At 36.1% G+C, this 14620-nt stretch overlaps 3 protein-coding genes across 3 annotated transcripts; 2 read left to right on the forward strand and 1 right to left on the reverse strand.

Moving 5' to 3' along the window:
• Positions 1-3505: 3505 nt before the first annotated feature.
• On the reverse strand, positions 3506-5100 carry LOC145575976 (uncharacterized). The gene is made up of 3 exons (XM_081633757.1): positions 4629-5100; positions 3981-4040; positions 3506-3898 (listed from the first exon to the last, which is right to left on the reverse strand). Exons 1-3 carry the CDS (start codon positions 4674-4676, stop codon positions 3656-3658), a joined length of 351 nt encoding a protein of 116 aa, XP_081489883.1. The 5' UTR covers positions 4677-5100; the 3' UTR covers positions 3506-3655.
• Positions 5101-5257: 157 nt separating this feature from the next.
• LOC145575977 (COMPASS-like H3K4 histone methylase component WDR5A) lies at positions 5258-9882 on the forward strand. The gene is made up of 2 exons (XM_081633758.1): positions 5258-6025; positions 9297-9882. Exons 1-2 carry the CDS (start codon positions 5363-5365, stop codon positions 9588-9590), a joined length of 957 nt encoding a protein of 318 aa, XP_081489884.1. The 5' UTR covers positions 5258-5362; the 3' UTR covers positions 9591-9882.
• Positions 9883-10779: 897 nt separating this feature from the next.
• LOC145575978 (large ribosomal subunit protein uL16c-like) lies at positions 10780-13784 on the forward strand. The gene is made up of 2 exons (XM_081633760.1): positions 10780-10929; positions 12706-13784. The coding sequence occupies exon 2, from the start codon at positions 12725-12727 to the stop codon at positions 13460-13462; it is 738 nt and encodes a 245-aa protein (XP_081489886.1). The 5' UTR covers positions 10780-10929; positions 12706-12724; the 3' UTR covers positions 13463-13784.
• Positions 13785-14620: the final 836 nt, after the last annotated feature.

The raw sequence follows: 14620 nt of genomic DNA on the forward strand, positions 1-14620 counted from the left end.
CTTGATATTTGCTTTAGTGTGGATACCTGTTGTAGTATTGTTTAGTTTTCTTTGTATATCATCTATGGTTATTATACCATCCTGATACTTGATAGTATGCATTAGTTTTGCTGTAGGATACCATCCACAGCTGTTTTCATACCAGCAAGATAGTAGATGGTATACCATTTTGATAGTAGAAGGCCCTAGTTATAGTTTTAATTTGTCACAAAAACTGATTTACTGAATGCTGAATGCAATCAATGCATGGTTTTGATTCTTTGTGAATGTTATATGCATTTAGGGGGCTGCATTTAGGGTGCTCCTATATTTGTTGAACTTTGTATGTTGCTCCTATATTTGTTGAAATTTGTATGTTGCTGCCGTGTTGTGTAAACATAAACTTAGTCTTTTGAAACTGTAAGTTTTGAAATTGTTGCAGTCTTATCATGTTGGCTTGCATTAAGGCTAGCACAGAGCGTTTTCAGACTAAGTTTCAAGTGGTAAATGTGACATTGCTGTCGTTGTAGTTATGTATGGACTCTGGCTATGAGTTGTTGATTGTTGGTGTGGTGTTGAACTTAGTTTTTGGTTTTGTTTGTGCACAGGACGGAGGTGCTGATTCCCAAGACATGGAATTTGCCCGGGCTTCACTTCTTCTCGAGGATTTGCGCTCCAGTTGCAATGAAAAGAAGGACGAGTTGGATGGATTAGTAGTCTTGTAGTTCTGGAATATGTGTTCTGCCTAGATAGATAGACTTTGGTTCACATGTGATTTGTGGATTTTATTTGGTTTCAAACTATAAGTTTGTGGATTTTCTTTGGTTAGGTTTACATAGTACATTGTTCGTGGATTTTAGCATGCAGTTGATTATGTCTGTTATGTTTTATGCTAAGTAAGATACTATTATAATCTAATTTGTTCAGTAATTACAGTACATACTATGTTGTTATTACAGGTTAAATGGTATACCAACTTATAGCCAAATGGTATACCAGTTTTAACGCACTAGTATACCATTTTACATTGTAATGGCACAGGCATATCAAACAAGTAGGTATACTATAGATTTGCACCAGGCACATTTTAACGCACTAGTATCCTTAATGGTATTGAGTTGTGTGCACATGGTATATTCACTACTTTTATTGATTGATTGATCTGTTTTCATTACCTTACATCTTTTTAATAAAAGGTCCACCTTTTCTGAGGAGGTGTGTATATTCACTTCCTCCTTATTTCCACCTCTCATATTTCCCATGTATTTGGACTTCCTCTTATTTTGTATGTCTTGGTATATGTTTAAGTCAATTGGAATAAGAGTACCTTCGTTATTGTTTTTGAGTCTATTGTGTTCACAGGTGAATACCATTATAGTTGGTGATGGTGCACACCATTATAGTTGCAGGGAAATACCATTGTAGTTCAGTTTGGTATCTGTTTTACCAGTGATGGTGTTTAGAATAAAGTCGTTGGGAGTGCATTAATGCATTTAATGCTAAAATGTTTGTGTATAAATAAGAACTTAGATGTCATGCTTTTGGAATTAGTGTTATAAACATGGCTAATACATCTCCAAATATTTTGGAAGAAGGGCGAACTAATACCTCAGGTCACTACACCGAAACATCGAGAAGAACCTTTCGTGGTCCACTTGTTAGATCTTTTTCCTTCCACGTACGTACTGTATATTTTCAAATGTATTATATCCTACTCAATTTACTGTATGCGTATTATGGGTGGTTTACATGGTATTCAGTAGACACCATCTAACTAAGTGTTGGTATTTCTTCCCAGGCAAATGGTACAGCTTCACAACCACCCCCAAGCAGAAGGTCAATCACAAAAGCATTATTTTATGGTAATTGTAACAAGTAGTTGTAACAGCAGGTGACTTCACAATATGATGAATGATGCTCAATATTTTGTAACCGTTTTGTAAGACAATATGTTAAGCCTTTTGTAAAGTTTTGTAAGACAATATTATCAAGTAATGCAAACGGTTGCTTTCCATTCAACTTAAAACGATTACAACAATTACATGTTTTCGGAACTGGAAGACTTTGATATATGCAAGGAACTTGAAGAACCGGGAGAAAGGGATGTGAAGAATACCATCGGCTCAATTGTTCTCGAGAACTGGTCAAACAGTCTAATCCGGCCATTTCAACTTGCCGTCTATAGTGGTAAAGGATCGGGTGCTATATGTGGTTTAAGATTTCATCCCGATTACCCTTACCTTACACCACTACACCACCACTACCCTTATATGTGGTTTAAGATTTTTAGTATTTCTTTGTAGTTCTCTTTTAGTTGAAGTAGAGGATCATATCTACTAATCTACTAAACCGATCTGGTATTATGTTTAAGCATTAGTGGTACTAATATCTATTTGGAAATTCTTGTTTTCGTTGACCAAATGTGTATGTTTCACGTCTCCTATTTTTTTCCATAAATTAAATTAATGTGTAAAAATCATACCCCCATTATCTATTAATGTTATTATAACAGTAATTAATATTGTATACGTCATACCATCCTGGAGAAAAATGGAGTGGATCAATTCAATGATCCTACCATCTCGGCCTGTAATAGTATAATAACCGCTTATCATACCACGTGTCAGTCACAAACATATCAACTAAAGACCTCCAGATTATAATTACTTGCTATTTCTTTCATTTTCCTTGCTACTGCCTGCAACGTGCGTTTACGCTCCATAAAGCCTTCATATGTGTTGTCGTGGTCATGCCTGAACAAATATGCAATAGAATCTAGAACAACAACCCTAGTGTGCTTGCATCCTTCATGGGATTAAGAATCATCAACTCAACATGGTTCAGAACTAGAAATATTTGTTCAGCGTTATCAATTTTTTTAACATGCACCAAGCTAAGTGGATTTTCATCAATTGACTGGGGAGGACACAAATGCACACTAAGATTGTGTAGTCGTTGAGCCGGGAAAACTGGACATGCTTGTATATATATGGATGATCCATAGAGACCGCCATCCCCCGGATACAAAAGACATGTCAATAGCATTTGGAGACATATCTGGGTCTTGCCCACCCCGGATTCACCAAAAATTTCGGTAACTTCACCGTCAAGACATGTCAGTAGTAATTCCACCGTCAGGACACAAAAGACATGTCAGTAGTAATTCCACCGTCAAGCATGAAATCTGTTCTTTGACATTTGGTTCGACATTTTTGTTTCATTTTTGAATAACCTTGTAGTCTTGTCTTGTGGAATGCGGTCTATAATATTTATAAGATGAATGTGAGGTTATACGTAAAAAGAATCTATTGTTATATGTATGTAAAAAGAATCTATTGGATTACATTATCCACACAGTACAACTTTTTTGGATTGCAATGATTGCAATACATAATCTCTAATGCAATCAGTCCGTCACATTAAAGACATAAAGGCACCTTAGATAGTGGGATTTTAAAGAAACACAGATGGTACCATTGTAACAGATAGTGGGATAACACGATGTTACCATTTTAACAGTTAGTAGGATTTTAAACAAAGACTGATGGAACCTTTACACTACCAACAACTCAGTGTAATGGTCTTAATTATGGATACCATCCTGATTACAAATGGTATCTGTCATAAAACAGTTAGTTTCCTTCAAACAAATGTATTGAATTAATTATTATACAAATCAATTAATTATTGAATGATTAGAATCCTGTTGCAAATGATGAATGGACATATTGGTGGGAAACCCATTGTTGTTGTACACAAAGGCTTGAGGGGGAGGGAAATGTTGCTGGCCATGGTACACGTTGTTGGTGAAGTACCTAACTGCATCACTGTGCTCGTTCATGTGAATTCCACCTGCTAAAATCCTTCCACCACCAAACGCTGACGGCCCACTACAATTACTTCTAGCTCCATATTGTCCCTGGTGGAAGCAAAAACAACAAACACTGTAACAACGACTACTTTGCTGGCACAAATAAGAGCATATGTGCAAAAAACGTTACCTGCTGCTGGAACAGTTGTTGTTGATGATATGGACCACCAAACATAGTGGGAAAAGGAACCTAACACATGATCGCCCCAATAAGCAAGCATACTTTACATAATCAATTAAAAACTAAATCAGCCATTATTGGTTCAAGCTCAATAGCCATATATTCAATTAATTGAAAAATTAGTATGAGCCTAATCTGATTTATTCATTCGGATATCATCTATGGTTATTATACCATTCTGATACTCGATAGTATGCATTAGTTTTGCTGTAGGATACCATGTACAATGAATAAGATAACCAAGAACCATGAGTATATTCAGTTTCTGAATCTAAACAAAGAACAAATCATGAAAGATGCAAAAAAGTACAGGCGTTAAATAGAAAACAAGAACGCAGAATACCAATATGATCTCAAGATGCAAAAATTATCATGCTCCCTAAGCAATTTGCAAAATTTCACCAATACAGATTCCCAAGCTACAATTCACAAACTACACAATTTCATTTACTGACAAATTAACCTAACTAATACAAATCTTATCCAATAATTTCAATTTCAGAATTTTAATCAACAAAGAACACCATATACATTAGCTAAAATACTTTAAAAAACATGAATTCATACACTAAACTATCTGAATTACTGAAAACATACCTCAATTATTTCAATTTCTCTATTCACACATTCACCATCACAATCCATTTCCTCCAAAACCTAATAAGCTCGCAATTCGCCAGCACCCACCTCTCGTTTCTATCAGCTCAGCAATATGGTTTACTTGGAAGCTTCCCTCCCGCGCAATCACCTCCAATCCCTCGAGAATTATTAAATTTGGGAAAAATTAAATGGTTTTCCTCTTAATTATTGGGACAAATTTGGAGTAATTGCAATTAGTGTAAATAAATGGTAATATGAATGATATGAAAGCAGGAATTTATTGTGGAGTAAATGAGTAAAGCATAAGGAATTACATTCTTAATTTTGAGTGTAAAAATTAAGGAGGGAAAATTATTGGAAAAAATTTGAGGGAAAAAATTTTGGGGAAAAAATTCCCCTACCCGCCATTAATTTGGCTTGGTGTGTGGTAGAAACTTTGATGTTTCTTCAGACAACAAAGAAAATGAGAAATGTCACTTTTCCTGACTACCTTTATCAGTGGGGACCAACTCTCTTTATTGATTTCAGAATTTTTTTTTTTTTTTTTTTTTAATATTAGTTGAGTCACTCATGCCTCAACTTAGTTGAGGATGAGCATTTCTCTTATACTAATGGAAGTTATTTGCCCAAATATGCTCCTCCAACATTCATTCAACTTCTTTCCCTCCTAAACCCCTCCACAAAAACCCCCCACATTCACAATCTCTCTCCAAATTTCAATTTCCACAACAATGTCTTCAACAACCGACCCATCTCAATCCTTCACACCATACACCCTCAAACAAACCCTAACACCCCACAAACGCGCCATCTCCGCCGTCAAATTCTCCTCCGACGGCCGCTTCCTCGCCTCCTCCTCCGCCGACAAATCCGCCGTCGTCCACTCCCTCTCTTCCGACGACCCACCTTTCTCCGTCGCCCAACACTTCATCGGCCACGATCAAGGCATCTCCGACGTCGCCTTCTCCTCCGACTCCCGCCTCCTCGCCACCGCCTCCGACGACAAGTCCGTCAGACTCTGGGATGTCACCACCGGTCAGAATATCAAAACCCTTCTGGGTCATACCAATTACGTCTTTTGCCTCAATTTTAACCCTCAATCGAATATGCTTGTTTCTGGGTCTTTTGATGAGACTGTTAGGGTTTGGGATGTTAAGACTGGGAGGTGTTTGAAGGTTTTGCCTGCTCATTCTGATCCTGTTACTGCTGTTGATATTAATCGAGAAGGTTCCTTGATTGTTTCGAGTAGTTATGATGGATTGTGTAGGGTTTGGGATACTAATACTGGGCATTGTGTCAAGACTTTGATTGATGATGAGAATCCTCCGGTGTCGTTCGTTAAGTTTTCGCCGAACGGGAAGTTTATTCTTGTGGGTACATTGGATAATAATCTGGTATGGAAATTGTTATTTGGTGTTATTAATTTGAATTTTGTATGTTGGTGGAATTTGGTTTTATGGGTTTGTTGATTTTTAGGTTGGTTTGCATTTTATGTGGTTTAATTGTGTTTTATAATAAGGTTAGGGATTATTGATATGTTGGGTATGTGTGTGTTAGTTTTGATTGTTGAATTAGGATGTTGGTAATTGATTTAATTGGTGTGGTAATGTATTCTTGGCATTGGTATGATTTTTGTGTGTGTGTGTGTGTGTGTGTTAGGGAGAGTTTGATTTTGTTGCTGTTTTGGATGATTGGTATGATAACTACTATTGGTTTATTTTTAGTTGTTTCAGTTTCAAAATAGTATGTTGTGATTTTGTATCAGTCGAACAATCATACGAAGTTATGAGCTAGAGATTTAAAGAGTTAGAATCAAGATGATAAGGAATTTGTAAGTAAAAAAATATAGAAAAGATTCTGTTTTTGTCAAAGGGACTTTTCAAATCCATATATCATAGGTTTAAAATTCAGGGGTTCGGCCAAGCTTTTCTCCATTAATCAGTTGGGATTGAAGGTTGCAACTCACTTGTTGAGCCCAACTGTTGTCTGCCAAATTCAAATTGTACTGTTTTGGACTCATTACGAGCCACAATTATCTTGAAAAAGTAAGAGTTATGTCTTGGTTTGAGTGGCAAGGGGGGTTGTGACTTGTGAGTCTCTATCTTTTTCTGGGGGTGGCTACATAGACTAGACCTGGTTATTGGGAGGGTTGAGGCGGGTCAATAATGGGGTGGGTCATTTGCGGGCCAGTTGTAATTTTTACTTTTTTAGAGGGTCAGGGCCAAGAGGGTTAGGGGCGGGTCAGGGTCTGAAGTAAAATTAAAACGGGTCATTAATGGGTCAAGAAGTCGTATACGGACTACGGAGTATTCATTTGAATATTTCTTCTTTATAATATAAAGTTCCATAATTGTTTCATAAAAAGAAAATAGATAAATAAATCCATGATAATTTTAACTACTAAATCCCAACACCAGTTATTTGCAAATCGTTTTAATAGCAAAAAATATACATTCATCAACTTATATTGTAGATTTGAGAGTTAATGATTTCTAAATCTAAATTTTTGAAGTTGGGAATTCGAAAAAAGTAATCAGATCTTTAAGATTATTAAGAAAGGAATCTTAAAGAAGGATTTTAGGTTGTGTAAAGCAATAGCAGGTGGCGGATCTTTCGGCACATCGATGAGACGATGACGACGAAGAATCTTCCGGCGAAGCAAAAGCATTGTAACTGTAAATCTGTATTAAAGAGAGAGGATAGAGGGAATGGAGGAGAGGGAACGTTCAACTTTTTATTTATTTAGGTAATTAGGTGGTCCAGTTAGATAATTAGAGGGTCATAGCCCTTTTAATTTGGCCCGAACCTGGTTCCCATTGGAATACCCTGTCCAATAACCAGGGCTAACAGAGACCAATGCAGTCAATTACGTCTCTGATTCTTATCGCAGCAGATAGAATCAACCATTTCTCGTATCTTGTGAATTTGTGTGCTTGGGACTGGGAGGCCTAGAAAACTGATAAGCTACATGGGTATGTCTTGGTTTGTTGTTTTTTCAATTTGTTTTGCTCTTTTTGCATGGTTAACGTATGACTTTTGAGGTAAAGTTGTTGTTTTGGGATTGATTGATTTGTGTTGCTTGCTAGGATGGTAGTGGTTTAAATTTAGTTGCTTCATCTTCCTGAATATAGTATGAGTTTGATTTTCTTTGCCCAGTTGTTCTCTTTTATACAGTACCTTTGTGTGTTTAAGGTATACTGGTAGGAAAGGATATATATTTTTCTTCTGTTGCATTTAGGTAGGTTTCATTTCTAATTGGCCTGTTGAATTATGTAGTATCCCAATGTCGTTGGAGATAATTGCTGTCTGATTATGGTGGGATTGGATTCTGTTTGTCATTGCTTAATCGATGGCTTTTTTGAAACATTTTGGAGGAGAGCATTCATTGGGTTTCCCAGCATTTAACTTGAAGTTGTTATTGTAATTGAAACATGTTCTGATGGGGATAACTTAGTGTACATGATTGGAATTATAAAGGACTTAAAACCTTGTGTAGATTGATTGTTTTAGTTCTCTTTAACACCTGGCTATTGATTTCAAGGAAGCAATTCAAACAACACGAAACACAGATTTCTCAGTTGGGAGTTCAAATGTTTAAACACCAGAAAACTGTGTCTTATCATCTTTTCTGGAGATATATTATGCTTTTCAGTAACCATTTGCTCACAAAAAAAAATTAAGCTCCAATTTGTTTGTATGCTCAGCCCTCGTCGATGAAATTATAAGTTGAAATTCATTAGCAGTAAGCTTTATTTATCAATGTAACATGAACTTTGGGACCTTTTTGATGTTAGTATAGTACTTGCCATGTGTTAATTAAGGGAATAAAATCTGATACATTTGACTAAATGTGGGAGTTTGATTATCGGGGCTTGATTAGTGGAATAAATCTGCAGTGAAGTATGGATCTTTGGGTTGATAGATGAGTTCCTTTTAGCAAATTTGACTAGGGACTATTAATCACTGTTGTTTGGTAACAAAATGCATTTATGGCTGCAAAGGAAAATCGCTTGGAGAAGCTTTTGCTATACCTGCACCATTAGGGTTGAGAGCATAGGCAACAGGGTTGATTTAAATTATGAAGTGTAATTGGGTTATCTTTATACATGTTAATATTGTGTCCTGATAGCTTATAAACTTCCGAAATTCTTGTTCAGTCCCAATCCTGTTGAAGGCTTATAACTACATAGTATTTTTGTTTATACCTTGAACAACTCCAAGTACTTCATGCCTCTGTAGCTGCTATTGTTTTAGTGCTATCCAACACAAAAATGCAGATTTCTTCTTATTGAGTTTGCAGGAAAAATCTTTGCCTATCATTTATCTCAGGCCAGTGTTAAAGTTTTTTGATGTTCATCTTCATTTGTAATTGTTACTTTACTTTCATTGAGTAATTTGCTGCCGTTTCTCAGCATATCTTTTGCTCTTACTGTTATTTGTTATTGTTATTGTTATTTGTGAAAGCTGAATAGTAACAGTTACGTCATCCAGGAATGATGTAACATACAGTGTAGTGAAGCAATGGTTGTGCCGATACTGTTGTAACTATCTTTTTGTAGATATTCTACTTTGATGTTTAAGTGACAATCTTATTGGGATTTATTGCTGTACTTTCTCTGTGTCCCATTCTCTTGCGATTTACGTGACTTTATATTGCATCTGCAGAGGCTGTGGAATTTTCAGAATGGAAAGTTTTTGAAGACATACACAGGACATGTAAATTCAAAGTACTGCATTTCAGCAGCATTTTCTACAACTAATGGAAAGTACGTTGTTAGTGGTTCCGAGGATAATTGTGTTTACTTGTGGGAACTTCAGTCAAGAAAAGTTGTCCAAAAATTAGAAGGTCATACTGACACAGTCATATCAGTTGCTTGCCACCCTACTGAAAATTTGATTGCATCTTGTGCCCTTGAGAATGACAAGACTGTGAAGATATGGACACAAGGCAGAGGCTGATTCTTTCTTTGCAGCGGAAGATTACTGGCATCATCACACTTGGTCTTGTCGAGGAAGGTTTGAAGGCTGCTCGTATTAGGAGGGGCAGCTGGAATGTTCTTAATTTCTTCTGGCTCTTCACAGGCTTTTGGATGGCTGTATGTAATTGTAGCTTAGTGCTTATATGAGTTATATCTAATTGGACTTGGCACGACAATTGTCCATGCCCAACTTCCGTGGTCAATATTTTTCTTCTCTGAATCATTTTCTATGTATGAAACTATGAACAATATAGGAGTATTATTTTTGTAGATATTCTTGTTTGCTGTTTAGTGTGTGTTTTCCATGTATTCCAAAAGGACGAGGAACAGGTGTTCCGTGTTCTTGGTTCGACTGTCATGATGGCTCCGACTTGAAAATTATGATCCAAATTAGAGAGTTGAAGTAAAGGAATAAGTTCATTTTGTACTTTTGCATTTGTAAGTTGCAAATCTTGCAATCAACCAAATCAACCCCAATATTTCAAGTATGTCATACCTTCCTTTCATATTCACTAGCTCACTACTAATATAACCAACTATACTGCTATACATCCAAAGTTGATCCAAATATGCTTTAAAAAGTTTTAGTTGACGGTTTTTCTAATGAGCTATCAACTTACCATAGGCACTTAATAAGCAAACTCATTCTATTTACGTAGCAGATAAGTCGGAAAAACTTAAACGACCTTTATTTTACGGGATATTTTTGTAATGTGATAGATAAAGGGCCAATAATAAGCTATCAACTAACCATAGGCACTTAATAAGCAAACTCATTCTATATAAATAGCATATACGTCAGAAAAACTTAAACGACCTTTATTTTACGGGGTATTTTTGTAATGTGAGAGATAAAGGGCCTATTCTTTTCAGCTTAATTTCAGTTCAGTTCAGCTCTAATAAGTTCAGTTCAGTTCAGTTCTTAATTTCGTTCTCTCATAACAAATTCAGCTCAACTCAGTTCCAATAAGTTCAGTTTAACTCAGCTCAACTCAACTCAGTTCAGTAAATCAGAACAGGCCCAAAGTCCAAATATAAATACAAACCCTTCATATAAAATTTAGTCTTATCGATAGATTATGAACACTCACAGTATTAAAATAAATAATAAATAAAAATTGTAGATCTAATGGTTGACAAAGCATCACATTATTTCACTAATCCTCATATATTTTCATTTTCATTTTCATTTTCATTTTTCCCTTTGAAGCTTATTACTCTTACGCTGCACCCATCTCCCTCCTCCATTAAGGCGTACTCCGAGCTCTTCATTGAAGCGCCTTCCGACCTTTCTCTCCTCCATTTTAGGAGCTTCTGAGGTACATTTTTTCCTTATCTATTTAATCATCGAATATCAATTTCACAATCTAGGGTTTAGTTTCACACTGTTGTTAATTTAATTGTCAGTATAGCCGATTTAGGGTTCTTCTAAGATGGATTTTTGAACTTTTGATTATAATTACCGAAGTTATGAATGATTAGAACGATCAATTTTGTTGCTAGAAGTTTGCTATGTGCAATTTGGCGTTAATTTTCTTTAGCGAGACGAATTTTATGTGATTTTTCGAGCCTAATTTGATAATTGCGTCTAATTTGGTTGCAATTCTTGCAAATGTGTTGCATTTTATGAGCTTAATGCCAAATTTTTTATGAGGGTATTGGAAGATTTGGAACTTGAGCTGAGCTTGGGTTTTAAGGCTTGGTGAGCTCGAGCCGAGCACAATTAAATCTTATTGAGCTCGAGCTGAGACCGAATATACGGGTTGCTTGTAATTTGTTTTTGAGATTAGTATCTTGACTGAATTCACAGTGAAATGCTATGCATAATTTTGTGATAACTTGGTAGTGCTTTACTTCTACAATTGTCATTAGATAAGTTATTGCAGTTGTGGAATTGCCTTTTAGAATTTGGGCTATGGTTTTTGTTTCGAAAGGTTCCGTATAGTTTGGTGGGGATGCTATGAGGGCTAGGTTTGTGTTTGGCTTTCTCATTGTGGTTTGAAAATGCATCGGATCAATGATAAAATATTAAAGAATCCCAAACCCATGGCGAAGTAATTCAACTTTCGTTTGTGCTTAAGGAAATGAAACTTCAAGGCACTTATTCTTTGCATTGTTATTACTCCAAATTACAGCTGCTCCATAGATAAAGGAACCATATCATATAACCTGTGAAACTTCATGAGGATAATGAAGGTATCTGTGGTGGCAATTTGACGTATTTATGAGGGAAATGTTTGATGGATTCCGATAATAACCATTGCCCATACAAAGAAATAGGGTGACTTGAAATCAATTTCAATTAGCTGATGATCAATAGTAGAGTTTAGAGGGCAAGTTGTCAAACCTTAGTCAATGATTCGTTTTTTTAAATTGCTTGTGTATCCAGTTTCGTACTTTGTAGCTATGGGTGCTATAGAATTTACTATTGTACTGGTTGCACTTGATGTATGTGAAACTGAGTTTATTTGTTTCTGCTTAGGTTTTGAAACACAGTGAGGTATGTGATACTTGTTTTGAGCCACACCTGTCTGGTTGTCTAGTCATTATTGCCTTTATTGGTGACTTGTATATTGTTTTGAAAACCTTGATATCATCTTATTCACATAATATTGCAATGATTTAATAGCGTTTTCTTGGAAGATGAGAAGGTTGGGAAAATGTGTGGGAAGGTCAAGTCCAGAGAGATTATGCTTTGTAATTTATATAATGGTTTTCATTCTGATGACAATGAAGGCTATTGTTGCCTACTTGCCTTTCTATCCAGGCAGTTTCTCTGTAATACTTCCTTTGTTCTTTTATAATTGCAACTTGCTCCTTTTTGGGAAGTTGTTGGCCAATGAGTTTCTCTATCTCTCTCCTCAACACTTGGAGCCCCTTTTTATCTCTCTCATCTCCTAATATATTGCGCATCCCCTCTACTTTGCCATTAAAAGAAAACGGAAGAAGTATTACCTTAAGCTTATCTGGATTTTTATTAACATAGAGTAATGCTCTTGCCGTGTCATGACTTCTTTTTGCAATTCATCAACAGTATACCATTCTATCTTGTGATTTGTTGAGACATTAATATACTTGGCTATTCTTGAGTGCAGAGAGAGCTAGAAGTTACTGATGGCTGCTAGAGTGCTCTCTCGAATCAAAAACAGTCTCCTTGTCAATACACTGAGGCAGGCTAGTTCTCCGATTCGCAGCTCTTCAACTGTAACACAGGGCCAGCCATCTGTTACTCTTGGCTCATACAGCTCAGGATGGACCATGTCACCTTCTTCTCTGGGAACTACTTTGAAGAAATCCAGTGATCTTATTCCTACAATGGGCTCTCTATGGAGAAATTCAGGCTGTAGTCCTGCTTTAGGATCAGTTATTGCTCAGCCACGATCTGGTTTTTCTTTGAAAGTTCCTAGGATGGCAGTATCTGTACGCTACAATTCTACATCAGGGATATACGCAAATGTAAGGAAGAGATTCAGCAAACAACGCAGAAATAGAGGTGAAATGAAGGGAGTTTCAGATAATGATCTTTCTTTTGGTAAGTATGCTCTTCAGGCACTTGAACCAGCTTGGATCACATCAAAACAAATTACAGCAGGGCAGCTAGCAATCAAAAGAAACATGCGTGGTGGAAAACTATTCATGCGCATATTTCCGCACAAACCGATTACTCTAAGACCTGCAGAAACACGTATGGGTCGTGGGAAAGGAAACATAGCACATTGGGTAGCTGGTGTTAGAGCTGGCAGAATAATTTATGAAATAAACGGAGTGCCAGAAAGTGTAGCACGCAAGGCAATCACGGTTGCTGCGTCAAAATTTTCTGTGAGGACCAAATTTATCAAATCTACAGCATAGTTACAAGTAGTGATTCTCTTCCCCATTGTTTGGACCTTTTTCTACAGCATAAATACATCTCTTGTTTTCTTTGAATATTTGCACTGTTTTTCTCTCAAACTGGAGAATATTTTTGAAGTCTGGATTATGAGCTCCATGTGAGCATTGAAGGTAGAGAAACTTGGCTTTTAAATGCTCAGTAACTGCAGCCGAAAGGGTATTACAGATGATATTGGACTCTAACTAGCTAGTAGTTGAATTGAAATTCTTACTCTTGAGCTGTATGTGGTTGGGTGGAAATTCTGGAAAATAATACAAGTATGAACATTTTTATCTTTTATCATCTCCCAGGTTTATTTGGTCTTTCCACCTTCATTTTTTGTGCTAAATTTTACCTTCATTTCAAGATCTATTACTGCACCAGTGCATAAATGCTTCAAGACTAGATTTATGTTTAGAACTTAAATTCTTTCATATCCAAGTAGATTTTGATTACTTTGTGGTTTTCCCCAAATGAAAGGGGACCTTGTATGCCTGCCTGCCCGATTCTCTTGACCATAATTTCCGATCAATACAAATTAAGCTTGGCTAAAATAATTTAAAGAACAAATACTGTAATAAAGAATCAGTGTAATAAGGTTTAATCAACAAAAAAAAAAAAAACGTATAAGTTTAGGATTACTACCATTACTTCGTAATAATTGCAATAGTTTGACTTTTGATCCATTTATATGCTTATTATAAACTATATTTAATGTCGATACATAAAAATTAAAAAAACATGGAAAATTTGTCAGAAACAACCTTTTAAAGTGTCTACTTTATTTAAATACCTTTTAAATTTTTTTTTGCAATTTCAGACCACATTATAAATTTTTTTTATCAAAGACAACCAAATGTTACTTTCCGGCGTCGACTCTATTTTTCCCTACGTTGACCACGAGTGTGCGAGTCACGTGACCTCCTATATTGCTTAATACACCCCTTTTCCCTCCAATTAACTCCTATCAAAACCCCTGCTTCTCTTTCATCCCTCTTTTAGTACGAGTGAATTGGAGGGAAAATTGGTGTATTAAGCAATACATGAGGTCATGTGCGTTGCACACTAGTGGTCAACATCGGGGAAAATAGAATCAAGGCCGGAAAGTAGCACTTGGTTGTCTTTGATAAAAAAATTTT

This window comes from Chenopodium album, chromosome 13 (genome assembly GCF_948465745.1).
Source record: "Chenopodium album chromosome 13, dcCheAlbu1.1, whole genome shotgun sequence".
NCBI classification, from domain to species: domain Eukaryota; kingdom Viridiplantae; phylum Streptophyta; class Magnoliopsida; order Caryophyllales; family Amaranthaceae; genus Chenopodium; species Chenopodium album.